The 10861-nt window shown below is 41.2% G+C and overlaps 1 protein-coding gene across 2 annotated transcripts in view; it reads left to right on the top strand.

Moving 5' to 3' along the window:
• Positions 1 to 479: 479 nt before the first annotated feature.
• Positions 480 to 10861, top strand: part of gys1 (glycogen synthase 1) — a 36935-nt gene continuing 26553 nt past the window's right edge. The window contains exons 1-2 of one of the 2 annotated variants that reach the window (XM_062957439.1): positions 480 to 617; positions 6401 to 6580. In XM_062957439.1, the coding sequence (XP_062813509.1) occupies positions 6463 to 6580 (118 nt within the window). In that variant the 5' untranslated portion in view covers positions 480 to 617; positions 6401 to 6462. Of the gene's footprint in view, positions 618 to 3773; positions 3930 to 6400; positions 6581 to 10861 lie in introns of those variants that run through there. The other variant, XM_003225232.4, reaches the window with a different exon arrangement.

Below are 10861 nucleotides of genomic sequence, written 5' to 3'. Positions count from 1 at the left end.
TAGAATGCTGAAGGCAAAGAAATGCCAAAAACTACAAATCCCAAAATTCCATATAATTGAGCCGCTGCTGTTGAAGTAGCAAACCGCATTAATTCTACAGTGTAGACTCACCACTTATACATTTATGTTCTCATTGGCTCAATGGCATACGCATCATTTAGGATAAATGATTGACAAATCTGTATTTGTATTTGTATCTGTATCTGTATTTGTCTGGTAGACAAACCTGTCAATCCGAATTCGGAAAGGACAATCATTTATTTCATTGGCGTGTGTTCATTCAATGCTAAGGTCAAATCCTATATGGAAGGGCAAGGCGTCACTCAGCGACGAAGAACGGCCTTTTCTGCTTAGGCTGTCAGCCATTGGGTAGATTGCCTGTCAATTAAAAACATCCTTAAACTTCATTGGATAATTTCCAGTCAGAGTTCGCCTAGTCCGGGCAAAGTGAGTGTGCCATTCACAACCTCAGAATTCTTCCCTGAAAACTCATTGGTGGATCAATGCGGCCTTCCTATTGGTCCGGACAAGATACCATTGACAATTTTAAGTTGCAGTGGGGAATTTCGTCTATGTGCCTAGATTCACGTCCGGCTCCTATAGAAAACAGGAAGGAGGTGAGATCTATAGTATCAATCAAATTTGATACCACCTTAAATTCCCCGATTCCATGCTATGGGGTCCTGGGAATTATAGTTTTAAATTTCTTTAAAGCAGGCATGGGCAAACTTGAGCCCTCCAGGTGTTTTGGACTTCAACTCCCACTATTCCTAACAGCCGGTAGGCTGTTAGGAATGGTGGGAGTTGAAGTCCAAAACACCTGGAGGGCCCAAGTTTGCCCATGCCTGCTTTAAACCTCCTCCGCCATAGAGTGCTGGTGCTTCACCAAACTACAGCTGCCAAGATCCCATAGCATGGAGCCAGGTAATTAAAGTGGTGTCAGGCTGCATTCATTCTACAGTGTAGATACAGCTCCTAAGACACTGGAGGGGTGCATCAACAGTGCAGAATGAATGCAGTTTGACTCCATTTAAACTGCCCTGGCTCCATCCTATGGGATCCTATTGGGAGTTGTAGTTCACCCTGACCCTATAATTTTATTAGTTTGCTTCATTTACTTTATTTAAATTTATTATTATTAGTATTAGTATTTTTCATTTCTATCCTGCCTTTCTGCTGTGCGTGGGATTCAAAGCGACGTACAACATATAAAATTCATACAAATACCTCCGACCACAATACAATGCAATACAATCATATACAAATAGATTTAAAATCAATTGGGTTAAATGTATTTACAGTAGAGTCTCATTTATCCAAGCTAAACGGGCCGGCAGAAGCTTGGATAAGCGAATATCTTGGATAATAAGGAGGGATTAAGGAAAAGCCTAATAAACATCAAGTTAGGTTATGATTTTACAAATTAAGCACCAAAACATCATGTTTTACAACAAATTTAACAGAAAAAGCAGTTCAATACACAGTAATGTTATGTTGTAATTACTGTATTTACAAATTTAGCACCAAAATATCATGATATATTGAAAACATTGACTACAAAAATGGCTTGGATAATCCAGAGGCTTGGATAAGCGAGGCTTGGATAAGTGAGACTCTACTGTAATAGGAAAGGGTTGTTGCATGTTTTCCAGGTTGTATGGCCATGTTCTAGAAGTATTCTCTCCTGACATTTCGCCCACATCTATGGCAGACATCCTCAGAGGTTGTGAGGTATGGAGAAACTCAGCAAGGAAGGTTTATATATATCTGTGGAAAGTCCAGAGTGAGAGAAGAACTCTTTGTCAGTTGGAGGCCAGTGTGAATGTTGTAGTTAATCACCTTAATTAGCATTGAATAGCTTCATCTCCTGGCTTCTTCCTGCCTGGGGGCATCCTTTGTTCAGAGTCGTTAGCTGCCCCTGGTTCTCATGTCTGGAACTCCTCTGTTTTCAGAGTGTTGCTTCTTATTTACTGTTCTGATTTTTGAGTTTTTTAATAGTGGTAGCCAGATTTTGTTCATTTTCATGGTTTCCTCCTTTCTGTTGAAGTTGTCCACATGCTTGTGAATTTCAGTGGCTTCTCTGTGTAGTCTGACATGATAGTTGTTGGAGTGGCCCAGCATTTCTGTGTTCTCAAATAATATACTATGTCATCAAGTGCTCTGCTATGGCTGATTTCTCTGGTTGAGGGTCTGCAGTGCCTTTCATGTTCTTTGACTTGTGTTTGGGCAATGCTGCCTTTGGTGGTCCCTATGTAGACTTGTCCACAGCTGCATGGTATACAGAAGACTCCTGCAGAGGAGAGAGGATCCCTCTTGTCCTTCGCTGACCGTAGCATTTGTTGGATTTTCTTTGTGGGTCTGTAGATAGTTTGTAGGTTGTGCTTCTTCATCAGCTTGCCTATGCGGTCAATGGTTCCCTTGATGTAATAGGAAAGGGTTATGAGAGAGGCAGTGGGTAGAGTTCTGTAGTGTGCTCTAGATGTAGTGGAGTTCAGAGTGCTCATTCATTGCAGGTGAACTATAAATCCCAGTACCTACAACTCCAAAATGCCCAGGCCAATGCCCCTCAAAACCCACCAGTATACAAATTTGGACACATCGGGTGTGCATGCCAAGTTTGGTCCAGATCCATCATTGTTTGGGTTCATAGTGTGCTCTGGATGTAGGTGAACTACAACTCCTATAAATCCCTCCAAAAACCTCCACTCTTTTTTGTTGGTCATGGGGGTTCTTTGTGCCAAGTTAGTTCTAGGATCATCATTGGTGGAATTCAGTGTTCTTAGGTTGCAGGCGAACTATACATCCCCTTACCTACAATTCCTATAAACATGGTGAATTCTTCCCAAACCTCTCTGGTATGTTCAACTGCTGATTAATTCCTCTGTGTGCCATAGAAAGTAATAGGAAAGGGTTATGGGAGAGGAAGTGGGCAGGGTCATGCAAATTCCACACCAATGAAGAGAGTCAGAAACACTGGGATGTCTGTGGTGGAGGAAACACATAAAATCTAGGATGAAATTGTCCCAGTATAAAAGCCTTCACTTGGATGGTGGGCAGTATGGTGTTTGTGGAGGACATTGGCAGGGCTCTTGGACATGTTTACGGCCCTCTCTATAACCTGCAATGTCATTGGAGGGAGGGCCATTGGTGTCTCCTGAGTAGTGGAAGTGGGAGCTTGCCTGTGGAAGTGGACACCCTAGCCACACACACATACATATTTTCACTTTTACAGTAGAGTCTCACTTATCCAACCTTCACTTATCCAACGTTCTGGATTATCCAACGCATTTTTGTAGTTTTTTCTACTTTTTCTATCAAATTTGTTGTATAACATGATATTTTGGTGCTTAATTTGTAAAGTCATAACCTAATTTGATGTTTAATAGGCTTCTCCTTATTGTGTCTCCTTATTATCCAACATATGTCTCCTTATTATCCAACATATTCGCTTATCCAACGTTCTGCCGGCCCGTTTATGTTGGATAAGTGAGACTCTACTGTATTATGTGTATAGATAGAATATAGATTACACCATTCTTCTGTCCTCCATCCCCCCCCCCCCCAAACCCAATCTTCCTTCCTGGAAATTACTCCTGAGAGTTCCCCTTTAAGACCTTGCAGCATCCTCCTTCTGCTCCTTCCTTCCTTTCTTCCTTTTGCTTTTCCCTTCCGTGATCTGACTCCTAGCAATAAAGCTTTATGGGAGTTATTCATTCCCTCCAGCCAATCAGAAAGGAGAGGAAGAGCAAATAAGGGAGGGAAATGGAGGGAAAGAGCGGCCCTGCTCACCTAACGGGAAGAAGGTGGGGAGGGAGAGGAGTGGGTGGCCTCCTGGCCACGCCCCCGAGTGGGCGGAGCCTGTGAGCCTGGGTCTGGTGGGAGGTGGGGAGGGCAACCGAGAGCCTAGTTTTGTTCTCAGCTGCAGAGAGGTAAGTGCAATCGGACTTCTAAATGAATCCGGATTCCCTTCCCTTTCTCATTCTGCAGTGCACCATTCCTAACTCTCTACAATCCTCCCAGATCCTTTCCCTCCCTTTCCCCCTTCCATAAATGCTGCACTTCTCCAAAATTATTTCCCTTATCCCTTCCCACTTCCATAAAATCCCATATTTAATGACCTATCCAAAATCTCTTTCCTTTTCCATACTTTCCTGATAGCTTTCTATTAGCCCTGTCTTCTTCTCTTCTTGCAGGAACTTTGCTATCGACTTCCTTTCTCTGGATCCATATCCCAAATCAGTCTCTATACTAAAGACAGAATTAGTATAGAGGCCTGCCTTCCCACTTTATCCTTCCAGTTTTTCTTTCTGTCATTTGACATTTGGAGATCTTCAGGTTGTGTTGCAGATTATCTCCCCTTACCCTCCTCCTCCTCCTTACCATCTTCCCAACCACAGCTGTTGCTGCTACTCAAGACTTAAGTGCTATCTTCCAAAAAGATGGAAAAGGGGAGGGGGAGGACTCCTGGTGCAATATAATCCTACATGATGACACATGAACATTAATGTATATTATTATTATTTTAAACTGTCTGTTTTGTGATGGAGCCCCGGTGGCGAAGTGTGTTAAAGCACAGAGCTGCTCAACTTGCAGACCGAAAGGTCCCAGGTTCAAATCCCGGGAGTGGAGTGAGCACCCGCTGTTAGCTCCAGCTTCTGCCAACCTAGCAGTTCGAAAACATGCCGATGTGAGTAGATCAGTAGGTACCGCTCTGGCTTAGAAATGTTCTTTGGCTTAGAAATGGAGATGAGCACCAACCCCCAGAGTCAGACATGACTGGACTTAACATCAGAGGAAACCTTTACCTTTACCTTATTTTGTGATGTTTTATACTTGGTATCAATGTATTTGGATTGTTGTTTACATGGTTTTGATATGATTTAAATTGCTTTGGGTCCTGTGAGGGAGAAAAGCGGAGTATAAATAAAGATTTATTATTTTCTGGAAGACAGCGGAGGCACAGATCCGAGAGAAAGATCAGAGTATAATGCGTTGAACTGGATTATATGAGTCTACATTGCCATATAACCCAGTTCAAAGCAGATAATCTGGATTTTATTTGGCAGTGTAAAAGGGGCCACAGAGAGTCCTGTCATGACTCCATCGCACCAGGGCTGGATCTATACTGCCATACAATCCAGTTTCAGAATGCAGATTAACAAATGAGGTTGACACTTTGTTACTTTAGTTGTGAATGGATGGCAGCTAGTTTTATCTACAGGTGTTCTGTGTTTTTAACATTGTGCTACAGTAGAATCTCGCTTATCCAATGTAAACGGGCCAGCAGAATGTTGGATAAGCGAATATGTTGGATAATAAGGAGAGATTAAGGAAAAGCCTATTAAACATCAAATTAGGTTATGATTTTACAAATTAAGCACCAAAACATCATGTTATACAACAAATTTGACAGAAAAAGTAGTTCAATACACAGTAATGCCATGTAGTAATTACTGTATTTACGAATTTAGCACCAAAATATCACGATATATTGAAAACATTGACTACAAAAATGTGTTGGATAATCCAGAACGTTGGATAAGCGAGTGTTGGACAAGTGAGAGACTACTGTATTTTGATCTTATGTCATATGTGTTGATAGTGGTTATTGTTATAATTTTATGTGATATCGTTCTATACTCATGTATCATTTTATATTGTATGTCATACCCAGGAGTGCCTTTGTAAGCCTCCCCAAGTCCCTTTGGGGAGATGGTGGCGGGATATAAATAAAGATTATTATTATTATTATTATTATTATTATTATTATTATTATTATCTGCATTGGTCTGCATTATGTGGCAGTGCAAACTCATATAATCCAGGACCGGGCTGTGGCGCAGGCTGGAAAGCAAGCCAGCTGCAACAAATCAACAAATCACTCTGACCAAGAGGTCATGAGTTCGAGGCCAGCCCAGTGCCTGCGTCTTGTCTCTGTTCTATGTCATGGCATTGAATGTTTGCCTTTATGTGTGCAATGTGATCTGCCCTGAGTGCCCTTCGGGGTGAGAAGGGCGGAATATAAATGCTGTAAATAAAATAAATAAATAAATAAATGCAATTAACCAGCTTTCTGAAACTGGACTATATGGCAGTGTAGATACAGCCTAAGGCTGAATCCACACTGCAAAATTAGAGCAATTGGAGACTGCATTAACCACCATGGAATTCTGGGATTTGCATTTCAGTGGAATTTAATCTTATGGTGATTTCCATGTATTTTGAGGATAAGAAGGGAGAAGAAAAGGACTGGAGGTATGTCAAGGAGAATGGCATTTTATTCCAATGAGACAAACTAGCTTGGAGCAAAGACCCAGGGGGTTTCTGATACTCCAATCGAGCATGGTGATTCTGGGGAATGTCACAGCTTTTGGAATGAATCACTTTCCTCTTTCTCCAGGCTAAACCCTGAGCCGCTGACCTGCCCATCCCATCCTCACCTCTGCTGTCTTCAGTCCTGCCATGCCGCTGGCCCGCAGCCTCTCGGTGACCTCCCTGACGGGCTTAGAGGACTGGGACGATGAACTTGACTTGGATAATGCCGTCCTCTTTGAAGTGGCTTGGGAGGTGGCCAATAAAGGTAGGTTGCGATTTCATGTTCAAAAAAGTATTTTCTTGGAAACATTCCACAATACAGGATTATAGCAGCTTGATACCACTTTAACTACCATAGCTCCACAATATGGAATCCTGGGGTTTGTAGTTTGCGGTGGGATGGAATACTCTGAGTAAATATTTCACAGAATTCCAATGTGGTGTCAAATTGGTATAATTCTTCATTGTGGATTCAGCCTTAGAGTCTCCGTATGGTGAGACTTGAAGTGATGAGTGCATGTTGGAGACTGGAAATCAGAATGGCTAAGGGGGTTTTGCTTTACGAAGACAGAAGGGAGAGATAGGAAGAGATGGGAACTGAAGTTGTGTAGGTCTTTGTGCTCAAAGTTGTGTTGTTCTTTTAGGAAATTGACTTAGCCCGGGTATGGGCAAACTTGGGCCTCCAGGTGTTTTGGACTTCAACTTTTACAGTTCCTAACAGCCGGTAGGCTATTAGGAATTGTGGGAGTTGAAGTCCAAAACACCAGGAGGGCCCAAGTTTGCCCATGCCTAACTTAACCTCTAAAAATCATCTGGGAAGATGATCTGGTTCTGCATTCTCCCACATTTTTTCTTATCAGACCTTACTGGTTTAGAGCAAGGAAGGACTGGTTCCTAGAGGACAGAAGTGTTGGGTGCAGCTAGTTGAATTGTACATGTAACCAGATGGAGCCAAAGGATTCTGGCAGTGGAGATTCTCAATTTTCTCTGCAAATGAAAATTCAAAAGTTAGGAGCAAAAGGTTATGGGAGCCAGGATTTCTTAATTTTATGTCGGAAATATAGTGGGATCTTGCTATCTGCTGTGGATTGTTTCCAGAACTCCTTATGAATACAATATTAATGGATGCTTAAGCCCCATTATGTATAATGGCATAGTAAAAGGGCATCCCTTATATAAAATGGCAAAAAAAATCAGGGTTTGTTTTAGGAATTAAAAAATACTTATGGATACTATGGAACCTATGGATACAGAGGGCTGACTGTATATTTAGCTTACAAGAAAGAAATGTACAGTAGAGTCTCACTTATCCAACATAAACGGGCCGGCAGAATGTTTGATAAGTGAATATGTTGGATAATAAGGAGGGATTAAGGAAAAGCCTATTAAACATCAAATTAGGTTATGATTTTACAAATTAAGCACCAAAACATCATGTTATACAACAAATTTGACAGAAAAAGTAGTTCAATACGCAGTAATGCTATGTAGTAATTAATGTATTTACGAATTTAGCACCAAAATATCACGATGTACTGAAAACATTGACTACAAAAATGTGTTGGACAATCCAGAACGTTGGATAAGCAAGTGTTGGATAAGTGAGACTACTGTATTTATGTATTATTTACTGTACTTATACCCCACCCTTCTCACCTTTGAAGGGGGACTCAGGGCGGCTTACAAACTATGGCAATAATTCAATGCCAGATTCAAATACAGTAGAATCTCACTTATCCAACATTCGCTTATCCAACGTATTTTTGTAGTCAATGTTTTCAATACATCATGATATTTTGGTGCTAAATTCGTAAATACAGTAATTACTACTTAGCATTACTGTGTATTGAACTACTCTTTCTGTCAAATTTGTTGTATAACATGATGTTTTGGTGCTTAATTTGTAAAATCAATCTAATTTGATGTGTAATAGGCTTTTCCTTAATCCCTCCTTATTATCCAACATATTCGCTTATCCAACATTCTGCCGGACCATTTATGTTGGATAAGTGAGACTCTACTGTAATAACAATATCAGTAAAACACAATATTATAAACTGTAAAAAACATGCACGTATCAATTAAAATAGTATTTCGCACGATTAAAACATATCAAACATAAAAGTATCAAAAGTCAAGCATCAACTGAGCTTTGTAAACATTGAACCCAGTATACTATGTCTGCCTCCTTCTTTAAATTTCAGTTACCTTTACATTTCAGGAAAAACCTCTCTCTGATTTCATCTGCATTGTAAAATTAATGCAGTTTGATACCACTTTAACTACCATGGCTCAATACTGTGGAATACTGGGACTGAATATTTGATTAGGCACCATCTAACAGAGAATGTTATTGCCCTTGTAAAACGACAACTCCCATAATTACATAGCATTGAGCAGGGTAAATGCACCCTGTGGTTCAGTTCTTTTTCTTGACCACACAGAGAATGCGATGGGATACTGAATTCTATATTTTTATTGCTTTCATGTAAGGTGTTCCTTACAACTTGTTGTTTTGCTGTGTGTAGAGCAATGGCAGTTATAAAGTGGTGTTAAGTGTAGATACATCCTTTGTTTGTGGAAGGTCTCTGCACAATTTGCAGTCCAGAAAAAAAAATACGAATCCAAAATTATGTAGAGAACCTGCATGGATAGAATATCTCCTTCAGAAAGCTGCCCTCCACATGGAGACAGCCTTAGCTTGGCTCCTCCACTTGTATGTTAGCAATCTCAAATTCTGAACACCTACAGAGGATGTAAAGGAGTGATTTAACTTTTTCTTCTTGAGCTTGGAAAATGTACTGTTGGGGGATTCCTCCTCCTATCCTGATGGAGAACATTTTGGGAGTTTTGGCTTTTCCTTGGTCTGTCGTCTCTTCCAAGCTACACTTCTGCTGAGCATTTCCAGTGCTGTCAAATGGGGCAGTTTGCCAGGGAGCAACGTGATCACCCAGTGTGCCCTCTGGTGACAGATTCAACTGCCAAGTGTCTCCAGGATAGGTCTTGCTTAAGGCACCAAGATTCTGATAGGCCCTATTTTAGGCGGTTTCCCCTATAATTATAATGTGATTGGGGCCAGGAAATATGTAAGAATGCTGAAAGGGACCCTGTTGCGCTTGCGTCAGGATGGGGTAAGGGAGCCTCACCAGGGATTCCTCCTCGTTTTGGATATTTGCTGATCATGATCTGTCCCTGTGTGCAGTTCTAAGGACATGACCCCTTTGAGGTTAAAGTTCTCCCCATGGTTTGAACACGTGCCTTGCATGTTCCCTCTGGAATTGAGCCCAAGGAGGCTGCCCTCGCCTTCCACAAACACATCACGAGAAATACATGCAATTCTGTTGTGGAAGGAGCTTTCTGAAATGTCACCCAATCCTTGTCACAGGCTGCATCCCTGTATAAATAGTCAACTTCAGAGGAGAGTGAAGAGCAGGTGGCAGCTTGGCAGAACTTTTTCCCTGTCTCATGCGCCATCCATTATCATGATTCTGCTGTGTCATATGCAGTCATATGGCCTGGCATATTTTTAAAAGCACATAGGATCCTGCCAACTCCTCTGTTGATCTGAAACCAAATCATGCTGCTAGTCCTTACGGGATTAGCGCACAGTGGAGAAAGATGACGTTGCCTGCTAAAAGCAAAGAAGGGGTTAAATGCCTGCTATGGCTTCTGTCCTTCAGAAAACTATGCTTTATGTTGCATACCTCACTTTTTGTTTCCCAACCTCATTAAGCTATTATGGTCTCTCTCCCACCCAACCCCCTGGCATTCCTGCTGTGCCTTCTGTTTAATGGTTACACATCACTAAGCAGGAGCAATGCTGTACATTGGTTCTCAATGGATGCCATTCATGTCTTCCCATCTATCATCTCTGTCGCTTCTTCAGATCTGCTTTAACTACATTCCAGATCTTAAATCTGAAAGCGGCATGCTCAATACAAAATTGCTTTGGATGGATTTCTAGATGGTCTGTTGTGTGATGAAAATTGGGTTGCCTAGAGCGTGTTATGGTAGCACTCCAGGATCTTCCATGGCTCCACATTGTCTTTTGGACACATTTCAAAGTGCTGGTTTTCGAAAGCCATTAAATAGCTCAAGGCTTAGTGTTTATGGTAGATAGCATCTCCGTCCAAATGGTGTTTTGTGATCATTAAATAAAGTAGGTGCCATCCATGCAATAAAATCAGACAGCAATGGCACGTCATCAGTGGCTAAACCTGGATCCTGAGCAATTTGATTTTCTGTACATGCTTTTAGAATAGATGTCTCTGATATAATATTTTGGTTTATGGCATTTTGCCAAGGTATTATTTTACAATTGTTGGTGCTCACCCACTGCCCTGTGTATGCAGGAATGGAGTCAGGTTACTAATAGAAATCTGATTAAGGATACAGCCCTGCAGGCAGTTATCCAAGAGTAAATCCCATTGAATATAGCAGAAATTCCTTCCTAACAGATATACGTATAAGACTGTACTGTAATTTTTGCAAAATATATTTACTTACTTAAGCAATCCCTTGTTGTCTGAGTATGATGGCCTTCCAA

Source organism: Anolis carolinensis, chromosome 6 (assembly GCF_035594765.1).
Source record: "Anolis carolinensis isolate JA03-04 chromosome 6, rAnoCar3.1.pri, whole genome shotgun sequence".
NCBI lineage: Eukaryota > Metazoa > Chordata > Lepidosauria > Squamata > Dactyloidae > Anolis > Anolis carolinensis.
The sequence above is the reverse complement of the archived record's forward strand: the minus strand, read 5'-3'. Positions and strand labels throughout refer to the sequence as shown.